The sequence below is a fragment of the Equus quagga genome, chromosome 5, assembly GCF_021613505.1.
Source record: "Equus quagga isolate Etosha38 chromosome 5, UCLA_HA_Equagga_1.0, whole genome shotgun sequence".
NCBI lineage: Eukaryota > Metazoa > Chordata > Mammalia > Perissodactyla > Equidae > Equus > Equus quagga.
The window spans coordinates 127,023,687-127,051,184 of NC_060271.1; the positions used below are offsets into that span (position 1 = coordinate 127,023,687).

General features: G+C 37.5%; 1 protein-coding gene across 2 annotated transcripts in view; it reads left to right on the forward strand.

Annotated features, from left to right (window-relative positions):
* NBAS (NBAS subunit of NRZ tethering complex) overlaps positions 1 to 27,498 on the forward strand; it is a 337,182-nt gene that overhangs the window by 62,601 nt on the left and 247,083 nt on the right. For both annotated transcript variants that reach the window (XM_046661718.1, XM_046661719.1), the window contains exons 11-19: positions 1,452 to 1,520; positions 11,353 to 11,481; positions 19,106 to 19,169; positions 20,304 to 20,497; positions 21,077 to 21,334; positions 22,065 to 22,190; positions 25,351 to 25,502; positions 26,409 to 26,549; positions 26,814 to 26,892. In XM_046661718.1, the coding sequence (XP_046517674.1) occupies positions 1,452 to 1,520; positions 11,353 to 11,481; positions 19,106 to 19,169; positions 20,304 to 20,497; positions 21,077 to 21,334; positions 22,065 to 22,190; positions 25,351 to 25,502; positions 26,409 to 26,549; positions 26,814 to 26,892 (1,212 nt within the window). The remainder of the gene's footprint in view (positions 1 to 1,451; positions 1,521 to 11,352; positions 11,482 to 19,105; positions 19,170 to 20,303; positions 20,498 to 21,076; positions 21,335 to 22,064; positions 22,191 to 25,350; positions 25,503 to 26,408; positions 26,550 to 26,813; positions 26,893 to 27,498) is intronic.

Consider the following 27,498-nt stretch of genomic DNA (forward strand, 5'->3'; position numbering starts at 1 on the left):
AGTTATTTTGAAGTTTGGGTTATCCTCTATCTTTAAGTTAAGCTGAGGGTGTGGTTTTCATATAGATTTATTTTTTCCTTCTTGTTCTGTCTAGTTTTGGAGGAAATGTTAGGACATGGGGAGTTAGGCCATCACTGCTGTCTTCAGCTACTCAAAAGTTTTGGTAGGAAAATTTTTAACCTCAACAAAACAATATCCTCCTTTGCCTTTTTCTTTTAAATTAAGGTAAATTATTGTAACATGAAATTAACCATTAACCATTTTAAAGTGTACAATTCATCGGCATTTAGTACATTCACAATGTTGTGCAACCATCACCACTCTGTTAGTTCCAAGACATTTCTTTCATCACCCCAAAAAGGAAACCCCATGCCCATTAAGCAGTCACTCCCTATTCTCCTCTCCCCCTAACTCCCGGCAACCACTAGTATACCTTCTGTTTCTATGGCTTTACCTATTCTAAATGTTTCATAGAAGTGGAATCATATAGTACATGACCTTTTATATCTGGATTCTTTCATTTAGTGTCATATTTTTGAAGTTCTTTTAAGTTGTAGCATATATCAGTACTTCATTCCTTTTTATGACTGAATGCTATTCCATGGTATGGATATATACTACATTTTGTTTATCCATTCTTTAGTTAAAGGACATTTAGGTTGTTTCCACTTTTTGGCTTTTGTGAATAGTGTTGCTATGAACATCCTTGTACAAGTATTTGTTTGAATACTTGTTTTCAATTCTTTTCGTAAAAACCTAGGATGGAATTGCTGGGTCATATAGTAAATCTATGTTTAACTTTTTGAGGAACTACCAAACTATTTTCCACAGCAGCTGTACCATTTTATGTTCCTACCAGCAAAGTTTCAGGGTTCCAAATTCTCTACATCTTCAACAACACTTGTTATTTTCCTTTTTATTTTTTATTATACTCATTGCCCCCTCTTGCTTTTGTAAGTGTATTTCTTAAATCTAGAGATAGAAATAGTCTTGTGTTAGATTATTTCAAACAGTGGTTTTTAAATGATGACCTTTTTTTATGGTAGTTTCCAAGTATAGGGTAGGGTCAATTCCATAATGTATGAAATTTCTGTTGGAAGCTTTGACCTTTTCCGTGGTGACGTTCGGATAAAATGGTAACCTGGGACAAGCTCATTTGAGAAGAGCTTGAAGTGGATTCTAATTTGAATAGATTGTATTGGACGTGTTATTTGTGTATTTAAAAAGCATTTGATTATGGCTATATTTTGTAAAATTTACTACCTGGTGGATTTTTTTTTCCTTCAAATAAAAACAGCCTCACCAAGATCTTTGACACTTATTGATGATTTTCTTAACCATTTCTTAAAATACTAGGTTTGCTTTAGTTTTTATATCATGATAAAAGGACTTTTTACAATGAGGAAGCATTCCATTAATCTTTCTTTGTATGATCTGCATTTATTTTGTAGGTACCAAAGACACTGGGATTATTAAGGATGTTAAGTGTCAAGTTTTATAGTCATCAGGGACAAGAACAGGTAATGCCAATCGGCTTAACTTTGTGTTTCTTAAACATTTGCTCAGAGTACCTTTAAGGGCAAAATGGAATGAAGCTTGAATGTTACAGAGCTTCATCTGGGTGTGCTCGTAGATACTGTGTGGGTATATGCAGTAGTAAGAATTCATGGAGCTGTGCGCTGAAAATTTGTGTATTTTTACTATGTATCATTCTTATCTCAATAAAGAAAATTAAAAAAAAAATTTAAAGAATGAACCCAGTCCTCTTGGGTCTGGGAAGGTAGCCCAACGAAATCTTCTGGAAATATTATATATCTTGGAAGTTTCTAATTTTATCTTGTGAGTTTTGTATCCTTGTCATAATATATCCTTTTCGTTTGTTTTAAAATTTAAGAAAATTTCTCCCTAAATCTGAGATTACTGATGCATCAAGAGGAAATGAGCCACATTGATCCTGGGCTTCAAATACCATTATTATACTCTTTTGTTCCTCAGTGGGAAAGACACGAATCCATGGCAAGGATATTTGACGGTTTCGTCCTGAGTATAAGGGATCCGCTTAGGAAGTGCCTCTGAGGGAGATGGTTATATTTGCTCTCTCTGTATGGCTCTCACAAGAGCTTGACCTACTTGGGAACATCAAATCATACTCTTTCCAGTTTTGGGGAGAATCAAAAACCTAATTTTTCCATTTCTTCAGTTTCGTAACTAAACCGAGGGAAACTGTAAGAAATAAGAAATTGTAAGAAATATAATGAGCGTTCGATTGTTGCATTTGTATTTAATATATTTTAAATTTGGAGTTCTACTTAATTCTCTTCCACTGACTTCAACTAAATCATGTGTTCTGGTTTGGTTTGGCAGTCTATCTGGAGACTTGAGCAATAGCACTGCTCTTTATGTCTACAAAGTCATTTTCATTTTTTTTTTTTAAAGATTTTATTTTTCCTTTTTCTCCCCAAAGCCCCCCGGTACATAGTTGTGTATTTTTAGTTGTGGGTCCTTCTAGTTGTGGCATGTGGGATGCCGCCTCAGCGTGGCTCGATGAGCAGCGCCATGTCCGCGCCCAGGATTCGAACTGGTGAAATCCTGGGCCGCCAAAGTGGAGTGCGCAGACTTAACCACTCAGCCACGGGGCGGGCCCAGTCATTTTCATTTTTAATCCGTTGTATGTCTACACTGTTTTCCAGTTAGCATTCTCTTAGTCATTTCGTGGAGTTGTCTTCATTTTGTAGACTGACAAACATATGCAAGACTAAATGACTTGGCCTCTGCCATGTACTTTGTTCTTTCTAATTTACTATGTTGCCTCTATTGGTCTTTCTGTTACCATATTAATGCTTGAGAGCATTACTTTGCTTTTCTCTATGTATCTTTTCCCCATTATCCTTAATACTATCTAAATAATAACTTTATCTTTAACAAATTTTAAAGGGTTCACTGCTTTTTTAAAAATCCTGTTGACTATAGTTAAGCAATAATGTGGAGTTTCAGTATTCATTTATTCTTTTAGTCAGTCAACAAGCACTTATTTTGAGCCAGGCGTGGTGTTAGAGCTGAGAATAAATAGATGACTAAAATGCAGTGCACTTCCTCCGAGTGCCCACGGTGTAGCAGGGGGACAGATAGAGAAGCAACTGTAAACAGAACAGTATTACACATTTTGTAACCTCCTCTGGAACGTAATACAAAGTGCCGTGGAGGTGCCGAAGAGGGAGCATTTACTTCTAGATTTGGAAGTATGAGTTCCTCAGTTCCTCAAGCAGAAAGGGAAAGGCTGGGCGTTGCCAGCCTGAGAGCAGCGTGTGCAAAGTCCTGGAGGCATCGGAGGATACTGCGGGAGCACTCCAGTTTGCTGGGGTGTAGGATCCAGAGACACTCGTTTTTTGTTGATTGTTGTCACATATTTAGAACAAGAATTGTTTGGGGATTGATATCCATGCTTCCATTTGTGCCATATCCTTCACATATTAGATACTGTTTTTATTAGTTGGTTTGCTATATTAATAGGCAAATCTAGCTCTGTTGAATCAGTATAAAATGACCATCTTCCTTTGACTCTTTCTTACCCCTGGGCACTCCAGAAGGTGTGTCACCTTCACTCACTGCTGTTGGTTATTCTCTTGTGTGGAACTTGGCTCTCTCTCGTTCTCATCAGTGTCCTCTGTGATTGAGCAGAAGGAGGGGGAAGGAAGCAACTCATTTCCTAATGGTTAGATCTTTCTTTGTGACGTATTGTACCAGAATCTTTAACTGTTTGGACTTTTTAAAAATACTATGAAATTAGTATTCTAAAATCAATGCCCTACAATAAAATATCTGAATGTTATGTGTGTTATCTTATGTGTACCCAATGCTTCCTGGCCCTAGCAGTAATTATGGGGTATAGATTCTGTAGTGCCATAATTTTAGAGCTGAAAGGCCTCATAGAGATGATCTAATAACCTCTTATTATTGTGAACACTTTGTAGCTTACAAGTGTTTTCACGTGCTCTCACAGGAAGCTTGCATGACTGGCATTACGCTGCCTGTTTTATTGATGAAGAAATTAAAGTCTCAAGAGAAATGGCTTCCCAAACTCCCCTCGACAGTGTCAGAGATGGCTTTGGGCTTGAGTTAGCAGGTGATCTGGTACCTTTTTTTACTACCTCTTGTTGGCTTTTGTCTAAGCGCTTAGTTGGACAATTGAAGAAACAGAAACCAGGATATAGGGTACTTAAAAGTAGCCAGGTTACAAATTATTTATTATCTTAGAAAGAACCTTCTTTTTTACTACTCAAATTTGGCAAGAATTATATTTCTCTTTTAAAATGTGTATCTCTTAAGTGCTACTATTTTCTAAAAAGGGATCTACTTTCCTATATAGGAGCCATAAGGCTAATATTTAGGTCATTTTGTTCTCTTCACTTTTCAGACTATAAGGCAGCAACACTGATTGGGCAGTATTAGAGGGAATATATATGATATAACACAGCTCAGGCAGTGATTGTCACTTTGTGGGCACTCGATAAGTGATAGCGGTGGCTGCTGTTCTGTTAATTTCTTTATATCCATAATCACAGAGCTAATAATTAGTGGTCTATGGGTTCTTTTTAAATTATGGTTTAGTATACCCAAAACTTACATGATTCAACATAACCAACTCCTGGTTGTTTGGCATATGATATCTTTCAAAGAGTATATTGATAATAAAAATTACTTACTTTCTTTTATAAAGGGTATTGGCTTAGAAAAAGTGTTTTTCCAGAGGCTGTTTTCTGTCCTACATTCTTGTGCAGTGTTTTTTTTTTCCTCATGCGGTTAACCACGTTTTTGAGGATGTCTTTCTCTTGATTTGAGAATGGATTTCTATTACTTATTTATTTTGAGGGGTCAGACTTCTAAACCACAGTGGGCTAGAATGAACCCTAAACTCCTTGAGGGCCGAGATTTATGCTTGTTTTGCTCATTGCTGGCTCCTCCTACTGTACTGCAGTGCCTGGCGGGTAATATGTAGCATAAGGATGTAATATTCAGTAAATAATTGTTGAATGTTGGAAGAGCAGTGTTTACAAATTCATCTTTTATTGAGTTGATATTTTTTCTTTAAGAATAAGTATTAATCCAGAACATTTTGATTGTATGCACTAGAGTTTGATACTTTCATTTTAATACCACTTGTAATTTGAAAGATATAATGAAATAGGAAACCACTCATTTTTAATTATTCTATATAGATGTAGGCAGTTGAAGAAACTGAGACAATTTAAACTAATTTCGGTACAAAGATCTGATATTTAACATTAAAAAAATCTCTGTTTTAGAAAGGGCAGTTCAGAAGTTTTATTGCGGTGTTTGGAGAGAAGGCACAATTCCTACTCTAAATATCGCTGCCAGTAGGAGAAGCCTTTAATTAGTGTTTTTAATTAACAAAAGATAAATGGACGTTTGAGCTGGTGCTTTAATATAAATGAGAAATAGAGATGGAAGTTAAAGTCATGTTCCTATTATTAATGTAAATAGTATTTTGTTAGTTATCACATTGCTACACGAAAGATTCAAGGAAGCAAGAGGAAAGTATCTTTTGAAAAGTTTTGGGAAGAGATTTGAGACAAGAAGGTAAATAGAATCGATAATGTGGTCAATTAAAAGGGCCACAAGTGAATTACTGCTGTAGGAAGACCGTCTGCTGCGAAAGCTCTTCCTCAGCCGTCTTCCTGTGGCCCGTGCTGTCTACCCAGTGACACTAACTTACCAAGTAATTATTTAGCTAGGCTGCTTTTCAGTGTAGTTAAAACCTCATGCAACAGAGTAGACTGAAGCACATACTAAGTGATATTCACCTTTCTCTTTTTTTTTCCTCATCTTCATTGAGGTATAATTGTAAGATATTTAAAGTGTATGTGATGATTTGATGTACATATACATTGTGAAAGGATTTTCCCCCATTGAGTTAATTAACACAGTTATCACCTCACAAATTTGCCTTTTTTTGTGTGTGAGGACATTTAAGTCCTGCTCTCAGCAAATTTCAGTTACACAATGCAGTATTATCAACTGGAGTCACCAAGTTATACATTAGATCTTCAGATCTTATTCGTCTTGTAACTGAAAGTTTATACTCTTTTACTAACCTCTCTCTATTTTCTCTGTTTCTATGAGTTTGCCTTTTTTTTTTTTTTTAAGGTTCCACATATAAGTGACATCATGCAGTAGTTGTCTTTCTGGGTCTGGCTTATTTCATTTAGCACAGTGCCCTCTAGGTTCATCCATGTTGTTGCAAATGACAGGATTTCTTTCTTTTTTTAAGGCTGAATAATATTTCACTGTGTGTGTGTATCACATTTTCTTTATCCATTCATCCATTGATTGACACTTAGGTGTTTTTCATACTTTGGGTATTGTGAATAATGCTGCAATGAACATGGAAGTACAGGGGTCTCTTTAGATTATGGTTTCATTTCCTTTGGATATGTACTCAGAAGAGGGAATGCTGGATCGTGTGGTAGTTCTGTTTTTCCTTTCTTCAGGAACCTCCACACTGTTTTCCATAGTGGCCGTACCAGTTTACATTCCTACCACCAGCACACAGGGCTCCCTTTTCTCCACGTCCTTGCCAGCATGTGTTATCTGTTTTCTTTTTGATAATAGCCATCCTAACAGGTATGAGGTGATACCGCACTGTGATTTTGATTTGCATTTTCCTGATGATTAGTGATGTTGAGCACCTTTTCATGTACCTGTTGGCCATTTGTGTGTGTTCTTTGGGAAAATGACTGTTCAGGTCCTTTCCATGTTTTTTGAGTCAGTTGCTTTGTTGCTATTGAGTTACAAGTTCCTTGTATGTTTTGGATATTAACCCTTTATCAGATCTGTGGTTTCCAAATATTTGCTGCCATTCCATAGGTTGCCTTTTCATTTTGTTGGTGGTTTTTCTTTGCTGTGCAGAAGGTTTTTGGTTTGATCTACTCCCACTTGTTTATTTTTGCTTTTGTTTCCTTTGTTTTTGGTGTCAAATCAAAAATATCGTTGCTAAGACCAATGTCAAGGAGCTTCCCCCCTGTATTTTCTTATAGGAGTTTTAAGGTTTCAGGTCTTATGTTCAAGTCTTTCATCCATTTAAAGTTGATTTTTGTATATGGTATAAGTTAGGGGCCCAGTTTCATTCTTTTGCCTGTGGCCATCCGGTTTTCTCAGCATTATTTGTTGAAGAAAGTATCCTTTCCCTGTTGTATATTCTTGGCTCCTTTGTTGTAAATTAATCAACCATGTATGCATGGGTTTATTTCTGGCCTCTCTATTCTGTTTCATTGATCTGTGTTCCTGTTTTTATGCCAATACCATACTGTCTTAATTATTATATCTTTGTAATATATTTTGGAATCAGGAAGTGTGATGCTTCTAGCTTTGTTCTTCTTTCTCAGGATTGCTCTGGCTACTTGGGGTCTTTTGTGGTACCATATAAATTTTGGAATTTTTTTCTATTTCTGTGAAAAATGGCATTAGAATTTTGGTAGGGATTGCATTGAATCTACAGATCACTTTGGATGGCATGAACTTTTTTTTTTTTGGTTTTTTTGCTGAGGAAGATTAGCCCTGAGCTAACATTGTGCCAGTCTTCCTCCACTTTATATGTGCATCACTGCCACAGCATGGCTGACGAGTGGTATAGGTCCATGCCTGGGATCCGAACCCGTGAATCGGGGTTGCTGAAGTGGAGTGTGCTGAGCTTAACCACTACATCATGGGGCCAGGTCTCATGGACATTTTAACAATATTAATTCTTTCAATCCATGAACGTGGAAAATCTTTCTACTTATTTGTGTCTTCTTCAATTTCTTTCATCAGTGTTTTAAATTTTTAGTGTACAGTTCTCTCACCTCTGTGGTTAAATTTATTCCTAAGTGTTTTATTCTTTTTGATCCTGTCGTAAATGGGACCGTTTTCTTAATTTCTTTTTCTGATAGTTTGCTGTTAGTGTATAGAAATGCAACTGATTTTTGTATTTTAATTTTGTATCCTGCAGCTTTGCTGAATTTGTTTATTGGTTCAAATAGTTTTCTGCTGGATCCTTTAGGGTTTTCTGTATATATCATATCATCTGTAAACAGAGATAGTTTTACTTCTGCCTTCTCAATTTGTATGCCTTTTGTTTCTTTTTCTTAACTAATTCCTCTGGCTAGGATTTCCAATACAATGTTGAATAAAAGTGGCAAAAGTGGGCACCTTGTCTTATTCCTGCTTTTAGAGGAAAAGCTTTCTACTTTTCACTGCTGAGTTACATATTCTTGGCCAACGTTCCAGCTGTTGTAATGATGATTAAAATAAAAATGATATTCATAGTTGAGGAATGTGAAAGAAATTCACAGACACATTTTAACCAAAGTGAAAATTATAGCTGCACCTAAATTTTATTGCTTTAGAATTGCTTAATTCAAGTGGAGAAGAGAACAAGATTATTACTCGTTTATGCTGAGAAATCTTAATGCAATATGAGGAGTTATGATTTGAATGTTTGAGATTTACTTTTATTGTGATGTACACTTGATTGAAAAGCCATTTCCCTCTATTTCCAAAGCACACCCTCTGGAATTGCCTCTCTTGCCAACCAGCAGATTCAGACTTCTAAATACTGCAGACTCTGCTCGCAGAATTTAGCATGGAATTCCTAACTGTGGCTTTAGATCTTCTGTCACAGTTACTGTCAGGGTAATAAATTATTCCCTGGGCCAGAAATACCCTGCATGCTGTAGACACTCAGAAATGTTTCTTCAAATAAAAAGCACAGTTTTTATTTCAGAAGGAAAACACCGTGTTTCTAAAGGAACATAGGTGACTTGTCTGTTGTTGACTGGCTGCAATTCTGTTGCTACTAGTAACGGCCTGTTCTCACTGTGCCTGTATGTGAAAGACAGCAGATAACTTGGGACTTTAAAGAAATGTATACTTAATGTGTGTACATGTAATATCTGGGATTTGATTTAAAATACTCCAGGGGAAGGAAATCCCTGAGGGCATTGTGGTGATTGGGGAAGAATATAGGAAACAACCTTGAAATGTTGGTATTTATTTAGGCTGGTTATTGGGTCCATGGGTATTCATGATACTATAATTTGTACTTTGCTGTGTGTGTGTGTGAATGCAAATTTCTACAACAAAATGCTTAAAGAAAGAAAAGGTAAGTTTGCAGTGTGGATATCATGGTATCAGATGACACAAAGGGGATCAAGAACCTGTCACATTAAAAGCAAATGATAACATTTTAATGAATATATTTATCACTTAAGTGTCTAGGAGGGAAGGAGGGAAAGAGGGAGGGAGGGATTAAAAAAAGAAAATATAGCATATTCGTTCATTATTTTCCTGTTAAATTATTCACATTTTTCAGTATATGTTTTTTGTTAGTTTTTTGTTAAAGAAATTCATAAACTTCTTACTTGCACTTTTAGTGGAGTTCTTTAGTAAAGCATTTGTAATACCTGGGAGTTACCATACAGATCACACATGACTAATTATTTAGGTGACAAAAACAATAAACTATACTTGAGTGTAATTTCTACCGAGAAGCATGCCTCAAACTGCTAGAAATCTAGGCCATGGCCCAGGTGAGGGCAGTGCTCATGGTGCAGTGGAAGTGACATGGATTGGGATGGAAGACTGCATCTAGTTCAGGTTCTGCTATCTACACTTGAATGACTGGGCAAGAATCTTAACCCTTTGGGTCTTCAGTTTCTTCTTCTGTAAGCTCTACTGGATGGATGGAGAGTTCTTTTAGCTAATAAAAGTCTGTGCTTCTGAGGCCCACCTTATGCAAGACCGTGGAGCTTGTTGGCTTTAGAGTTGTGAAAGGAAGATGCCAGTCCTCCATCTTCTACTCCTTCCCCTCCATCACGGAGGAAGGGATGTGGTATACTTAACACTTTGCTTGAAATGCTTTTGCTTCTGTTGTTTCTCTTTCCCAGGCATTTGTATTTTAATCTTTCTTACAGTTAATTGGCATTCTGGGATGAACGTGTTATATCCAGTTAAAGAGATTTTATTCCTCAGTGAGGAGATTAGAGGATGCTAATCTTTTCATCTATTGCTCATCCAACAGTGTTCCTCACTTCTTAAAATTATTCTGTTTATTTTTTATGGTTAATGTGCCTTATCATTTTAGACCTGAGGCCTTAAACTCTCATGTCTACAGGGGCCAGGTAAATAATATGGTGAATTGAGCCAGGTGTCAATTCTGTTTTTTTAGTACGGTCATATTGAGTTTTCAGTTCTGTAGCTGATGTTTGACCTTAATCTTGGGGCCGTAAAAGGGAGTGGTGGGGGCTCTGGCTAACTGGAAAGCTTATGACATTTCTGAGGGTGCATATGCTGCCTAGTCCCATGTGATTATTGCCATTTGGGAATGGTGGGCCCTGTGTCGCCAGATTTTCTAAATGTTCAGGAGAAATATGGTTGTGGGCTGCCATTTTCGGATCTCTCTTTTATTCTTTGTGGGTTAAGTACCTTAGACGTTGTCCTTAATAAGTGCTTGAATGGGTAAAGGTCCACTGAGTGTTTGTTCGATTCTTCTGGTTCTGTTGTAGGTGATAGGCAGGTGCCGCCTCTGCTTGTGTGGTTTCTCTAATTGTGGTAACCCAGCAAACCTGGTATTCTTGTCGGAAAGGATTGAGAGATTATTTGGACAAGTAGAACTTGAAAGATAAGGCTTTCTCTCTGTGTTCTGAGATTGGCTATGTAAAATCAGTATATTACAAAGTTTCTCTTCTCTATGACAACAGTTAGATTCCTTAAATTGGATAATTTGCAAACAAATCTGGAAAATCTTAAACATTCATAGTGTTCTTTAAATTAAGGAATGCATTTTCTTCCTTGCCTTCTTCTGTTCCCATCACCCTTAGGCTCTCCTTTCTTCCATCTCTCTCCCTTTCCTTCTCGTCTTAAAGCATGAATTTGTGGCCTATCTGTGATGTATGGAATATTCCAAGCATTGTGTACATACAGAATCTTGTAAAGATGTGGACTCAAAATTTAAGAAATTCACAATTTAGTCAACATCAACCCATAAAAGTTATTTAGAACTTGTGGAAATTGATGTGTGATATAAAGGAATATTTTGATAATGCTCGTATATTTGGGTTTGGGGTTATATGTAACTTGTAACACTATAAAATAGGTTTAAAAAAACTCTTTAAGGATAAGAGTCCTCTTTCTATATGCTGGAGCACAGTTATGTGTTATGGAGCTGTTGGAACTCTTAATCATGAGAGATCATTTATGACATAGCACCTCTAAAGAATATTATTAAATTCTGGAAGTTATTTCTATTTGACTGCAAGTATCTTGCTCTGACATTAATGTAATATAATTATTGCATAGGATGGAATCTTTAAGATGACCCTTTCTCCGGATGGGACCCTCCTTGCAGCCATTCACTTCTCAGGGAAACTAAGCATCTGGGCCATCCCATCTCTGAAGCAGCAAGGGGAGTGGAATCAAAGTGAGCAGGTATGTCTCTTGATTATGATTATTTTTAGAATGATTCTCTCTTAAAGGTGAGTATGGACAATACTAATTTCATTTTGTTGATATTTTGCTGTAGTGCATAGCTATTATTTCTTCTTATTTCAGAGCTTTAGAGTATAATATTATCAGTATAGTAGGGCAAATTAAGAATAGAGTAAAACCGTATACTAATTTTAATTTGTAGTGCAGTATACTCTCTATACTGAGTGTAATCTGTCCATCAAACTCTCCATTTTTTTACTTTTCTCATTGTAAAAATACAGGATGGAGATGTTAATTTTTCAGCAAAAGTCACCTAATATAATCAAGGCTTTGGAGGGTCAGTATTCTAAAAGGGTTACAATTCTTTCCAAATCTTGTGATGCTAGTAATATTGGGCTTACTCAAAGTTTGAAGGGAGTTATCTTCTCTTCACTCAGAAGGTAAACAGTGTAGATATAGCCAAAGATAGAACTGTTAATTTTTTTAGTGTCTCGAAATGACAGGTTTTAAGAATGAAATGATTTAATTGTTTAGTAATATATAGAATCAGCATCTATTAAATTTAAAATCATGATGGGCAAATAAGGTTTGTTCATATAATGCTACATATTGTGATACAGTAAGGATTTAAAGGAAAACCTTCTTAATTGGATAGAGCTTATTATAAATCTTTTACTCTTCCTCTGATGTTTTTGCATTTCGGGACTTGAAGAGTTACTTTGCTTTCTCTCACTTTCCTCTTCCCATTCTCCAGGAGGAGTGTCTTGTCACCAGCTTTGTGGATAGTTTTGTAATTCTAAGATTGAAGTATATTCCCTTAATGATCTGAATGGATCAATGTCTTTTTTCAGAATTCTTTTTAGTTTCATTTCATCAGTTAAACTGCACTATTAAAAGCGTTCTTAATCAGCAAACAGCATTTTGGTTTTTTTTAGAAAAGCAGAGGAAAAGAGAACGTGGCTTCATGTTTTCTATCCTTTTCACAGTCTTAAGTTTATTTTGGCTGTCCTTCAATTTTTTCTCTCATACACAAGTTTAGGAAGATTTTTTTCCCCTAATTTCTACTTACCTTGAATTTAATTTGGTTTCTACATCTCTACCACTCTCTCTCACTTCTGGATCTAGATTTGTTCTAAATAGAAGAGATATTCCTCGGTCTTCAACCTTAATAGCTAAATACAAGGATATTCTTTCTCTATTTTGTATGTGGGATGCCACCACAGCGTGCCTTGACGAGTGGTGTGTAGGTCCACACCCGGGATCTGAACCTGCAAACTGTGGGCCACAGAAGTGGAGCATGGGGACTCAGACACCACACCATTGAGCCGGTCCCAAGATTTTTCTTAAATGGTGAAAACTTTGAATATTAAAGGCATTTTCCCTTCTGGCTTTATGTTTTCTTAAATTATCTTCATTCACCTAATAGAAATATTGATCAAGTTCTGAAGCACACTTAATATTTCATTTCGTGAGTATCCTAGAATGTCATACATAGAGTATAAGGGCTATTTGAGCAAAATCCATGAGTATGCTCTTTGGTTTACTGAAATTCTGGATACCGTTTTTTTTTGCCTGCAAAGGTAAATTGTGTCTGTTTTAGTCTTTATTGACTTAGGCTCAACTTTTTAACTAGTTGGACACTTTTTGTCATTAGTTCCAGTCAGTGTTGTTATAATTCATTACTGTTTAGCTCATTGATGTTATTCATTAATTAGATTTTTATACTGATTCTATTTAAAAAACTTAACAATTGTTTTGAAATCTTGAAACTCGGGAATGAAGAGTATGGATATCTCAGTAGTTTGGAATAGGCAGTCAGAAAAGTAAGGGATGGAAAGGGAGGGAATTCAGAAATGGCAACAGAGGTGCATGGTGGGCAGAGATGAGTTCAGGCCAGAAGTTTGTCCCTAGCGTTGTCCGAGTGCGAGTCTTTTGAACAGAAGCCCTCTGGGAGTTTAGAAGGGCAGGTCGTCAGGAATTGGTGCAGCCTGATTTTTCCGTTGCACCTCAAAGAGCTTGCACCTCCCCTCCTGTGCCTCTAATCCAGTGCCCCCTGAACAGGCTGCAGACAGACCATTTGGTAATGCAGCTTAATTCCCAAGCTAGTTGTATCTTTTATTACAAAGTTACAAATTTTTAGCATTATATTTCAGTTTCTTCTGATTTGGTTGGCATAAATTATTTACCTTGAATGCCTGAGCAAACTGGAAAAAATAGGTTTTTGGGCTCACAAAACTGAAAACCGTGGACTTGATTGCCATCACCAAGGACGTTTTGCAGTAGTGGAATCCTTAGCTGAGGGAAGAGTGGCTTAGTCATAGTTCCTGAACCGAATCCTGCTGCCATAGCCCTTCCCACTGCTGCTCAGCACACCGCCTCGTTCCAGAGTTCGTCTCCTCACCAGCCTGTGGCTGCCAAGCTCTCCCTTGGCTTTGTGCTGCTCAGCACATGGAACAGAACAGGCTCTGCCCTCAGAGATGCCTGCCAGATTTAGCCTCAAAAGACGTTTTTGTCCAAAGTTGAGAACACAGAGAACATTTAATTTTATCCATTCTTATCTTTAAAATTCTAAGATTATGGTAAAAATGGAAACTCCTTTGTGGACCTGCTGTCTTTCCTAGTCTGATCGTTATGCTGCTTTACACTGCTTCCTGAGCCTTCCTCTCCCTGCTCCCTGCTTTTGTCTAACCCTTTCTTCTGTGCTTTCTGAAACTTCATTCCATCATAAACAACTCCTATGAGGCTTCACCATTTTCACTGGTTTCTTTCACTCTGGTCTCTTTCAGTGCGCTTATTTCAGGCTTCTATAGCTCGGTAGGATCCAGGTGCATGTATACAATATTCTTGCAGCTTGTACAAAATTTACTTTAATAACAACATATTATTATTTATTAAGCACTCATCTTGTCCCGGGGTTATTCAGCGAGTAAGCAGTAGAGCTGAGATTTGATTTCATATCTCTTTGACTCTGATGTCCATGCTCTTTCCATGACTGTGGGAAAATAAATACATTTTTGAAAAGGTGGAAAAAACCATATTTATTAGGCTTTATATATCTGATGGCCTTTAAAAGAACAGAGACAAATCCTTTTTTTCAGTAACTGTAACACAGATTTCTTCAGCCCTCTCAGATGTGTTGAACTCTTGAGCTAGTTAGTATGTACCAGGTACTGGAATACATAGTTGAGATAGCCTCTGATTGGTAAATCCTTAATTTTATAATAGATATTTACAGTACTTATGACATGGTGGGACGTGAGGTGAGGGTGGTAACTCTTTGTCCACCAAAAGGAATTTGAACAACTGTACTTTGCTTGAGTCTTTCACCTATGTCTTGGAGATTAATGACATTGGATCAGGCATTTTAGATTTGGACTTTAATATACGAAGGGAGTCATTAAAATCTAGCATACTAGAGTAAGTGCTATAAAGCTTGTATGTAAGAGTACTGTAAAGAGAGGGTTGTTAGTATATTCGTAACAATAATCATAAAATAAAGTTCAACTATTTATTGAATCTCTACCAAGTGCAAGAGTAGAAAATGCAATAAGTCACAGTCCTTGCCCTTAGGATGTTCATAGTCTCACAAGGGAAATTACAAACAAATCAATATAAAATAACATGCTAGTATTATGAAAAGATAAGCTCAGAGGAAAGGCACATAAATTCAGTTGGTAGTGTCGGCAAGAAGGATGGTGGGGAATAAATAGCATTTGTATAGTAAGGCTTGGCTATCCACAAAGCAATTTTCATCCATTTCATTTGCTTTATAGCAGCCCTGTTAAAGAAAAAATGTTTTGTACTCATTTTAATAGATGGAAATAGTGCTAAAAGATCTTAGATCACTAAATGCTAGAATCAGGCTTCTGTTTTGACCCAGGTCCTTTGACTTCATAGGTTACGCTCTTTTCAGAGTATCTTCTCATAGCGCTTACATTTAGAAATACTGATTTTTATCTGGGCAGATCAGGTACTAGCTGTGAAATTAATGGAAAACTAGGGGGAGAGAGGCTGTGCAGCTTATATGAATGACACCTCCTGGAGTTGTGCGCTTCATTAGGTAGAGATACTGGAAATGTGAAAATATTAAGTAAGAGGTATCTTGTCATTTACCAGATATATTGGTGGTTTGTATACTCATCACTGGGTGAGAAACACTTGAACAGCTGCTCCTTTCTCATTCGTTTAGCAATAGTCCAGTGACCTTGGGTCAGCCAGGTAGCACAGGGCTTTGCCTGTCTTTACAACTGCTTTAGGAAATGAATGGACAAGCCAATTTGTTTAAAATAGATTATATAGTAATATATAGTCAGCTTATAATTTTAGTTTAAATATTGCCTGAGAAGAAACTAATGTTACCATTGCCTTATACAAACTTAAACCCTTTTGCCAAATTGTGAATTCAGCTCATCTGTGGCTTTCTTCATGTAATTCGCTGCTTTATTAGTTTTCATAATGTGCTTTGTGTGATTGAGTATTTTCTCTGTAAAATCTAATGATTAAAGATAGTTGTGGAAGTGCCTATTCTGATTTACTTCTATCCGGTTTTGAGTTGATTAAATACTTCAGCTTTCATTGTCAATATGGAAATACATCTGGCTAGAAATCTGTGAGTATTAGGTTTTGTTCATGTCTGGAATATAGTAAAATTGCTAAAGTGATTTTCATTTCAAACATTTCCCATATGTTATGTTTATATATTTACATCTCATTTTTTGCCTTAATTTTTCCCTGAGGAAGTTTTATTACTTGCCTATTTGTACTTCGTTAGATGTAGTAGACACAAAACTTGTCTTTTCCACTTTAATTTTATTTTCTCTTTGACACATAGTAGGTACTGGGCTAATTTTGTTAGATGGATGAATCAGTGAAGGATAAGGGAGAAGATTACAGTTCATGTGATTAATCTTGGTATAGTCCACAGCTGTTTCCACAGCTTCCCTGTGGACTGTGAGCTCCTTGAGAAAAGGCACTGAATATACCTTCCTCCATTGGCTCTAACACAGGGCTTGGCATATGAAATACTGCTAAATGTTTGTGGAATAAATAAACATTTGAAACGTTGCTTTTATGCTGTCAGAGGCAGGGGCTTCGTTATATTTAGCTTCTAGCTGTAAAAACAAAAAATCAACAAATAAAATCCTTAAATCTGAAGAAAATTTTGTTTTAGCCATAATAGCCTTTCTGTACAGAATCTTTAACTATCTTCTTAGGACATCCTCTTCTAGGCTACATGACAGTATAAAGCAAGGGCACTTTAGGCTGTTTTCAGACATGTGGTAGCCTGCCATTACAAAGAGGAGTGACATGGAGGTTGCTTCCTAGGATATGTCAACATGGACCCCTGGTGTGCTCTCCTTAGGTCATGGGAGCTTGGTGATCCTGCCCTCACAGCATCAGCCTACAGACTGTATCAGATGTTGTAAAGCATGGCCAACTCACAGTTGTCCTCACACATAGAGAGCCTGGAGTCCAAGGTTGGGTTTTGTTCATGTCGTGTTCTCTGACTGGAATGTCTCCTCCACTCCTTTTCCATATCTAAACCTTATCCAGTATAATACTATCAGGCTTTCTGTGTGCCTCTTGATCTCCCTTCGTCTTTCTCAAGCCCATATCTGGAGTGATCTCTTCATCCTTTGAAGACACCTAGCACTTGTATCTATATCTCTTTTGGGGCAGTTGTCAAATTAGACCTGGGGTTATACTCATTTATATCCATTTCTTTGCCCTCTACCTGCTTGGGTGTGGGGCCTGTAATGTCCGATGTTTTCCTCCTCTCTCTCACAGTGCAAGTGCACAGTATTCGTTGACTAGGAAACCACACTTTTGAGAAGGTGTAGGGAGACCTATGTCAGCTAATTTTCATATTGGAACTCAGTGATTTAAACAATTGATTAATTCATTTACTCATTTAACGTTTAGCTACTGTGACATGTGGGCGTTATGATGGATCTGAGAATACAAGGTTGACTGTTATAGAGTTCTGGAAACAGAAGAAAAAATTCTTCACCTTGTGTTTAAAACTGAATTTGCAAGAGACACCCATTGTTTAAGCAATCCACATGCAACAGTCTAGTCCCAAAGTGTCTGGAGACTGACTCTAGTAGAGTGTTACAGTTTGTTCATGGTGCTGTTTCTCATCATTAGCTTTGATGAAGACAAGAACACTTTGAATTCTCAAAGTACTTATGCTAATGAGATGATTTCTTTTAAGATTTTTTTCTCAAGATTTTTTGTTATATTTCATTGTGATCTATACATTCTTAAATTTGCCCAAGGCTGAATCATAATTATGGTGCTGGTTGTTTGCGGGCTTGAAGTTTTAAAGTGTTATTCCATACTCCCCTTGTGTTTTCCAGAATGTGAGTAGGGAGACACACTTATCATCATACAAATAAATGGTGGTGTGCACATGGTGCTGCCGGAGCATGTACAGCTGGTAATTCAGAGGCATTGAAAACTTCTAAAATTCCTAATAAATGATCAAATAAGATTTGTTTCGTTGATTATTTTAAGTAATATGTACCTTATTGTATTCTAATTCTTTGAAAGTTAATCTTCTTTTTATGATTATGTAAACTAGAACAATCCATTTCTTCGCTTAGTATGTAAATAGTCTTTTACTGTAATTTTTTTGGGATAAAGTTTAAAGAATTATATCTTCTGTTCTCAGAGACTACTCTGAGTGACTAATAGTAGCAGAGAGCAGGAAGTTCTTTCAGATGGTTGGAAGAAATATCAATTTTAATAGTCTAAAGTGTTAGCCGCTGATAAATTGGTAATAAAACATATATGTTTATTGTGTTACACTAGATGAAAAAGCACATTTTGACTTAAGTATAGCATCACTTTTTTTAGGCTTAAGTTTTCAGATAAATATTCAAATGATTTTTTGCTGGTCTTTTTCCTGTACTATGGTAATTCTGAAGATTGAGTAATTAACAGTGAGCCAAGAGGGTGTCTGGTAGTGGCTTAATCTCAATTGCTTTTTTAAAGGTATTTGAGAGAGATTGATGTGTCTTTATGTTCTCAAAGGTGAATGTGATATTATGTTCCATGAGATTAGAGAATGAATGGATTCAGTTTGAGGATTGCATGGTTATGTTTTTTTATTTAGTAAATTTTTAGTCATAGAAAGTTAGACCTGAAGATAACTTGGAGGGCGCAGAGTCCAGTCTCAGAGCTGCAGAAACCAAGGCCTGGACGGGTTGCTCAGCTCACAAGCGGTCGGGGTGGGACTCGTGTTCAGGCTGGTGTTGGTTCACGGCAGCAGAGCTGTTCTCCTGCCAGTGTGAAAATGTGTATGTGTGTGTGGAATTTGTTGTTGGTGTATCTTGCTTTCATTTGTATTAATCCTGTACTTGCTGTCTGGTTCTTATGCACAGTTTTTTTCTTCATTAAATATTGAATCACCGTACTTGCATGTACACACTGTAAGTGTAAGAATAATTGCTTTTCATGATTATGGACAGGAGTAGATTTCATCTGGGTATAACTAAGAGATCAAAGGAAATAATCATCTCTATATTTTGTTATTTTAAAACATCCCTAGTTCTTGATGACGTACTTGTGATTTTCTCACATTGTTGACTCACGAAGTCATGTGTGTATTTTTTATCTTTAGCCAGGCTATGATGACCTTAATCCTGATTGGAGACTCTCTACTGAGAAGAGAAAAAAAATCAAAGGTGAGTTGTATGAAATATGATAATTAAAACCTTAAGAGACTCTCACTGTATAATGAAAATGCTCTTTAGTTGATATAATACATGTAGGGGAGGAAAAAATCATTTTCTTTCTACCCTCCTAGGTTCTCTTGCTGGGGCCCTGTAAAATTAGATTGACAAGAGTCAGATTAACAACAGAAAAACAAACAAGTTTATTAGCATGTACATCGAGCTTACACATAGGAGTACTCAGAGATGAGTAACTCAGAGGGTTGGTTGGAACTTGGACTTACATAGCATCTTAGCAAAGAAACAATAAAGGATTCGAGAAGTGAGAAGACAAAGGAAGAGAACTTTGAGTTTCTCAAATTCCTTCACCTTAAAATATTTCTTATGTCTAAGTGGCATATTTTGGGGTGACATATCCTGATCCACTTCACAAGTTTAAGAGGAAATCAGCATTGAAACTATTATATATCTGTCTTATATTTTTAAAAAGATTATATGTCTCTCATACATTTGTCTGAAAAGTGATATATGAATGCTTTCAAAAACCTTTTATAACCTTCTTAATATGTACACTTTATACACACCTACCTTTCGACTTATATTGAAAATGGTGACATATCTGTATATTCTTTGTTTTTTGAGAGGAGAGACCTTAATATATTTATCTCCGCATCCCTAGAATTTTGGACTTTGGCAAATTGTTGGCACTCAGGTGTTTATTAAATAAATTACCATTTTGTAAAAATTTGAGTGATGACTTAAATTTTATTTTTTCTTGTTATTTAACATATCGTTAGGGCCCAAATAGGGTTTTTATTTTTTAATTTTTTTGAGGAAGATTGGCCCTGGGCTAACATCCACTGCCAATCCTTCACTTTTTTGCTGAGGAAGATTGGCCCTGAGCTAACATCTTCCTCTACTTTATATGTGGGACACCTGCCACAGCATGGCTTGGTAAGTGGTGCATAGGTCTGCTCACAGAATCCGAACTGGCAAATCCCAGGCTGCCAAAGCGGAGTGCGTGAACTTAACTGCTATGCCACCAGACCGGCCCCTTAAGTAATGGTTTTTAAATTGATTATTGGACTAAATGTATTGTATTTAAACCATGTTGACAGATGCATTTGATTTATCTTTCTGCATTAGATAAAGAGTCCTTTTACCCACTGATAGACGTCAATTGGTGGGCAGACACTGCAGTGACTTTGGCTCGCTGCTCTGGTGCTTTGACTGTTTCATCAGTGAAAACTTTGAAGAATTTACTGGGGAGATCTTGTGAATGGTTTGAACCATCACCTCAAGTCACTGCTACCCATGATGGGGGATTTTTAAGTTTGGAGGTAATCTTTTCTCTTTGAAAGCAGCCAATGTGTTTGAAAGTACATGTGTATTTTACCTGTTAATCCTGGAGTGAAAGTTACCTTTAGCAGTCGGGCTTTCAGGTTCAGAACTTTGTGAAGTTGTTAGATGTTTTTAAAAAGGGGCAGGTGGGAGAGCTATTCTCAGTAAAGCAAATAAATACCTTCATGTTCATTTTCTGAATAGATGAAAAAAATCAACGTTTTATTTTTTCACAGCAAGTAAAAAATATCAAAAAGTGAATAAATTAACACTCTCAACTCCTTTATATCTGTAAAATACTTACCAGGCATGTATTTTTGAGACCACATTAATGACCTATTGAAAAAGAAGCTTTAATTTTGGAGATTTGGAGCCAATAACGTCATGGCGTATTTCTGGAGCTGTAGATGTATATAGTGTTTTCTGTTGGGTTCCTTTGAATTCCATTCTTGGTCTTAATCACATGGCTGATGTAATGAATCAAACCAGAGAAGAATTAAACAATATTTTTCTCATTAACTCTAAAATCTTGTCTTTATTTCCTCACTGTTAATTTCACATCTCCTTTTTCAATTTAGTGTGAGATTAAACTTGCCCCCAAACGATCTCGTCTGGAGACTAGGGGTGGAGAAGAAGATGAAGGGGAGGAGGATTCGGACTCTGATCAGGAAGTATCTGCCAAGGCTCGCTACTTTGGTTACATAAAACAGGGCCTGTACTTAGTGACTGAGATGGAGCGGTTTGCACCACTGCGGAAACGCCCACGAACCATCACCAAAAACTACCGCCTCGTGAGTTTGCGCTCCACAACTCCAGAGGAGCTTTATCAGAGGAAGGTGAGGAAGTATCATAGGACTATCAGAATTCATAGGCATCCAGATGTTTTTTTATTTTACTGAGAAAAAAATAATTTTTTGATAAAGGAAAACATTTAAAGAGGGATTGTTCTATCATCGACATGTTAGCAATATCAGTATTATAAAGCTTTTGAAAATAATGCTGATCTTCGTGCCTGAGTAATTGAAATAAAAACAGTGGATCAAAGATGAATTCACTTAGAGTGATTGTCCACTTTGTGGCTTAGCCTGGGTTTTTGCTACCCTTCATGTGACTGTCAGCTCTCACCTTATCAGTGTTTAAGTACAGCTGTCTGCTCAGACTACAAATGCTGAGGGAAGAAATGCAGACCTATTTTCTAGTCAGGGGTTTGCTTGGGAAACAGATTTGACCAACACTGTGTTTTATGGTTACTTGTGCTGTTTCTGCAGGGTTATGGGCGGAGCCCCGGCCTAGGAGTCGCAGTGCTGTCCCTGTTGCACTGCTTGTCCTGATATTGCCATCGTTTTACTGTCTTTCATCTTTCTGTTAAAGTGCTAAAAGAAATTCCTGATCTATCTGCCTCTCAAAATGTTGTGAGCCTCTGGCACCACAGTGCACACGAGGACAGTTAGAAATGTGTAACAAGCTGTGTAGGTCGAGGGATTATCATCACTCACCACGTCATCATAGTGACTCTGTGGACAGTTCAGCAATGTAACATTCCTATTTCCATTTCCTTGTCCAAAGATTGAAAGTGAAGAGTACGAGGAAGCCTTGTCTCTGGCTCAGACCTATGGCCTGGATACTGATCTAGTGTATCAGAGGCAGTGGAGGAAGTCGGCGGTCAACATTGCTTCAATTCAGAATTACTTGGTATGTTTAAATATTTTGGTAATGTGGTAAAATTCAAATTTATGGAATATCTTTTGGTTATAGGACTTCATATTAGAGTACTTTACGTTGCTGACTTTTCTGTAGCTAATGAAGTGTTTTATTCAACCTGGAAAAATTATCTTATTATCAGGTTCTGTTGGCCCTGCAGCTAGACCTTGCTGCTGAAGACATTATGACCAAAATACTCACTGATAAACCAGTCGACTGCCTGGTCTCCACCTGATCCTTTCTCTTACTCTACCTCAGTTCTCTCTCTTGACCTACATCAGTCAGGGTCCCGTCAGGAGCCAGAAATCACACAGTCACTTGAACAAGGACAGTTTTAATAGGGGGAATTATTTTCTAGTAATGAGAGATTAACTAGAAAAGGATGAAGAGAACTCTTAGGGATAACCTAGGACTGAAGGGACATAAGCAAGGAGGGAACAAACTTGGAAGGTAGGCCTCCTTCCCTGGGCTGGGATTCAGACTTCACTGGACAAAGCGTGGTTGCAGCGAATTGGATGGAGAGTTCTCTGGGATGCCTTGGGCTGGGGCTGGTTTGTAGTTGCCAAGATTGTCAGGCAGGGAAAGGTGGGATAGACAGGCAAGTTGGATGCCTGTTGCTAGGGTGCCAGTGAGCCAAGGTTGGGAGTCAGAAAATCCCAGGGACTGGTAAGCAGGAAACCCCCACCAGCATGTATGCAGCTCAGGTCTGGTAGATAAGGAACCATGGCCAGGACTGAAAAGAAAAAACACCCACTGGAGTGCCAGCAGGCCTAGTCTGGGAAGCTTTTCCCTCAGGTGTCTAGGAGATTCACTGGGAAGGAGTCTACTCATGGGAGTGCAACTGAAACTCGGTGGGAAGTTGTCCTGGGTGGGAGGAAGGGGGGAACTAAGCACCACTGGATGTCCCCTACATGCGTTGCTGGCTGTCAAGCCATAGAAGCAACAAGAAAAGAACCAGAGAACATGAGGACTAGAACCCAGAGCCTCTTCGTCTGGAGTGGCCCTCCAGCGCCCTCTGTTGACAAAGCTCAATATCATGTCAGCTGCAAAGGGGAAATGCTATCTATCCCATAGGTGCCTCTGAAGAGTACTTTTGAAGCTGAGAGGTGATAAATGGATAACTGACATATCAAGCTTGCAAGATACCCCATTGTTTGCTTAAATCTTACAGTTGGATCTGTTCTGCTACCTGCTACCACAGTTGAAGTTGCTATGCAGCCTGTTTATTTGAATCCTTGGCACCTTTGTGAGAAGTAGTTGGACTCATGGCATGCTTTTAAAGGTTGTGACTTCTCTTCTGTCCTTTAGAAAGGAAAATACCTTTGCATTTAGGAAGATTCTAAGAGATGTTGGGAAAATTTCACGATACTTGTTTTCCCCCAAATTTTATGTACGTGAGTAATTAAAAATAAACAAAAACATAATCTGAAAAAATTGTATGTTAGAAGTTGATCATTCAACCAAGTAAGTAAGATGTCACAGATGAGAGAGCATGAGAGGGAATGAAAAAAAATGGAAGAGGACAAAGCTACTTGCATTTTCTTTAGAATAGCAGAACACCAAACCTGTGTTATCTTTCTTCTTTTGTGACTCAGGACAGTGAGCTTATGAGTTCATGTGTACCCATGTAATGGCTTTTTCTGGGACACAATAAAGGACAATTTTTGTCCCTGAAGGAGCTGACAGGTGTTAGAGCAAGTACGTTTTTTATTGGGGGAAATGCTCAGTTCGGCTAAATAAACAGGCAGGAGTAAAAGCGCTGTGCTAGGGGTGTGAAGGGCACAGGAGCGACATAGACATGGCCTTGCTTTGAGGGAGCTTTTAATCTGACTGAGAAGACAAGCTTCGCGCCTGACATATCTATACACATACAAGATTTCAGATAAAGGCTGGGGGAACCCAGTGAAGGTGGCAATCATTATAGACTCTGGTTATGGAAAGCTTCATATAATGAAGATGTTTTGAGCAGGGATTTGGAAGGATGCAAAGTAGGCCTTCTAGAGTTGGAAGAGAGGAGGGCATTCTTAATGGGATAAATGGTATTGGCAAATTAAAAGAAAACGAGCCATGAGGCCACTGACTAAATCTGTCTTACTTGTTGCTGTATCTTCATGTCTAGTTCAGTGCCCAGTAAATATTTCTTGGATGAGTAAATGAGCTCTGTAAGTAAACTTCTCTGCTGGATCTGATATTTGATGATGGTGAGCATTGGGAAATACGATTAGAAAGATATATTGATTTGGGTTCTGGAGGATGTTGAAAGCTTGTGATGACTTAGGCTTTTACCTTTAGGGTAATGGGGGCTTGTTGTGGAGTTCTGACTGTGGAGGTGGAGAGGAAGGTGGCGTAGAAGATGAACTGGAGTGGAAGGAGGGTGGTGGTGGGAAGCCCTTCCAAGGGCAAGGGACTCCTGCAGTGTTACGTGTTGATGATTAGACTAGTATGGAGGCCATAGATATGGAAGAGGGGAAATAAGTTGAGACATTTGAAGAAAGAATTGATATTTTGGAATATGTAAGGGAACATAGGATATAAGTCAGATTTTACTTTAAATTTGTAACCATAATGACTCTTTCTAAGACAAAGGCTAGCCAGGGATTGTGACTGGAGTTGGGAGGGAGCAGTAGGCCTTGGGTCTTTCCGAAGAACGGCACAGCAGGACTTTTCATGATTAAATTATCATCCGCGCTTTGTGATGCATCTCATGGTCAAGTAAATGCAGAATCTTGATGTGCCGTGCCTCATTAGTTTTGTTTCAATATCAAGCTTGCTTGTTACAGCGGGATAAATCTTATCTTGCCTTTCTGCCTTATTTTCTACTCTATTGTATAGCCCAAATGCAAACTACAGAGCAACTGCAAAAGTTTGGAGAGATCTTTCTGTGTTTCCAAAAGAGTGTACTGAGCTTTGCGTTCCAGTGTGGCTCATTAGAAGGAGAAAGAGAGCAGTTGGAATCCCCTTCCCTACATCCAGTTCTAATCACCATTAAGGAATTGGCTTTTCTCTGTTGAGCTTTTCTAGCCTGTGGGCAGCTTCTTGGGTAGCTGTGCTCCCTCAGGTTTAGCCTTATAATTCTAGAAGACAGTTGTCAGGGGCTATCAGATGTCATGGATTCTTGAATGCCTCTGTTTTTTCTTTTCTTTGTATCCAGAGTAAAATAAAGAAACGATCCTGGGTTCTTCATGAGTGTTTGGAAAGAGTCCCTGAAAATGTGGATGCTGCGAAAGAACTGCTTCAGTATGGGTTGAAAGGCACAGACCTGGAGGCTCTTCTAGCAATAGGGAAAGGAGCAGACGACGGCAGGTTGGTTACAGAAAGGTTTCGACTCAAAAGTAAAGGTGGCTTTGTGAGAACTTTTAAGCTGAGACATTGGAAAGAGTAAACTTCTCTTGATTTAGGTTATTCTGTAATGAAGCAGTTGCTTTTCATCAATGCTTTCTTATCTGAGATCACAGCTTTCTTTCCTTTAAATTAAATATGTTTACATGTGGTAGCTTGATGGTAAGGAAAGAGCAATCTGTATGACCATTTATTGGATGCTGGCCATTTCTAAGCTGTGGGCTTAGGGCACTTACCTGGGTGTGCTTCATAGTCACATGAGCGCCTGAGGCAGGTCTGAGCTTCATTCACTTTCTTTATCTGTAGCATCATACCCTTCACAGAATTACTTTGAGTGATTAAATTATTTATCATGTGAAAGTACCTCACAAACTTTTAAGCAGCTTAGAAAACCTCAGTTAATAATAAAGTTAATTGACAAGAGTCATTGCTCATCAGACATTTGAAACTTTTTTTTGAGGTATAAATGTGATCGTGTATCTGATAAATAATGTGAATGAGACTGACATTTGTTATCATTTTAAGACCTTGAATAGAAGTGATTCAAATTGTAAACTCTGGGCAATGTTTTCTTCATAGCTTGTTTCACACTGGGTGAGTATAACACGTTTTCCTACGTACTTTTCATTTTCTTGATTTTTAAAATTTCTCTATATGACGGTTACCGATGACTTGAAGACTTTTTGCCCAGCCTGTGGATAGAATGAGTGAATCACTTTGCTTACAATAGCAAAAGCTTTCTTTCAAATAATTGGTTGTTTCTGTCACTATGGAAATCAACTTAATAAAATCAAAGTAGGGGAAAGCATCTATTCACTACCTGAAATTTAAAAAAATAACATAGATTTGGGTTTCCGTTTTTCCTTGTAGATTTACATTACCTGGTGAAAGAGACATTGACGGTATTGCCTATGAGGAGCTTTCATCACCTAATGAAGAGCCTGCCAAAAAGAAAAGGGAGAAAGATGTCAAGAAGAGACGAGAACTACTTAAATTAGTGAACTTTTCAAAGTAAATGACTTATTACTGTTCATTTGGTAATTTCTTTAAAATACCTAGTCATTTAAGTGTGTTCTTTACTAGTGGTAATTGCTCTAAATTATATTGGCAACTTAAGGCAAATTCCTTTTAATATTCATTTACCCTTGTGCTTTTGTGTACTATTCCATGATTTTTGAGCTCAGTGGAATATTGATCATTTTTCTTCTGTTTTAACTCTTAGAGAAATGTGCTTTTATGTAAATATGAGTGGCCTAATATAGTTATTCAAAACAGGTTAACACTGGAACAAAAGGAACTTTGCCGTTGTAGATTGAAATTATTAACCTACTTAGATCGGCTTGCAACGTATGAGGTAAGGAGTAATTTTAATCAATCCAATTGTTTTCATTTGGTCTGTCATTATAAGTGCTAATGTCTGATATTAATATCTAATATCTGATAATCTTGGTCTTTAGAACTATTTATGTGGGGAAAATTCGTTTTGTATGCAAGCAGTTTCTCTTGTATACCAGCTTTGGTAAAAGTTAGAGATCGTGAAAGGCCAGAGGTTGTTTTGTTAGTCCGGGGAATAGAAATGCTTTAGCCGTTTCAGAGCATCTGTGTTTCCTAGATTTATGATCCTTTTCATTTACTTTTATTTTACATTTTGATTTTAAGGTTATGGCATATAGCTGTCTATAGTACAGTATTTCAGTATACACTGGATTTTAATAACCCTAATATAAATATTTCTGACGCATTTTATTTTAGTGATTTGTTAATAAGTTGAATTTAATTGCTTAACTTTGATCCTATTTATGGCCTCAATCTGTGTTACACCTCCCTTCTGTGGGCATACCTCACTTAGCGCTTGGTATGGGCATATAGTACGCACTCGTAAATGTCACATCTGATAATGTGATGCCTATCCCCAGAATAATGGAGGTATTTAGAACTTCTGATGCCTGCAGGCAGATAA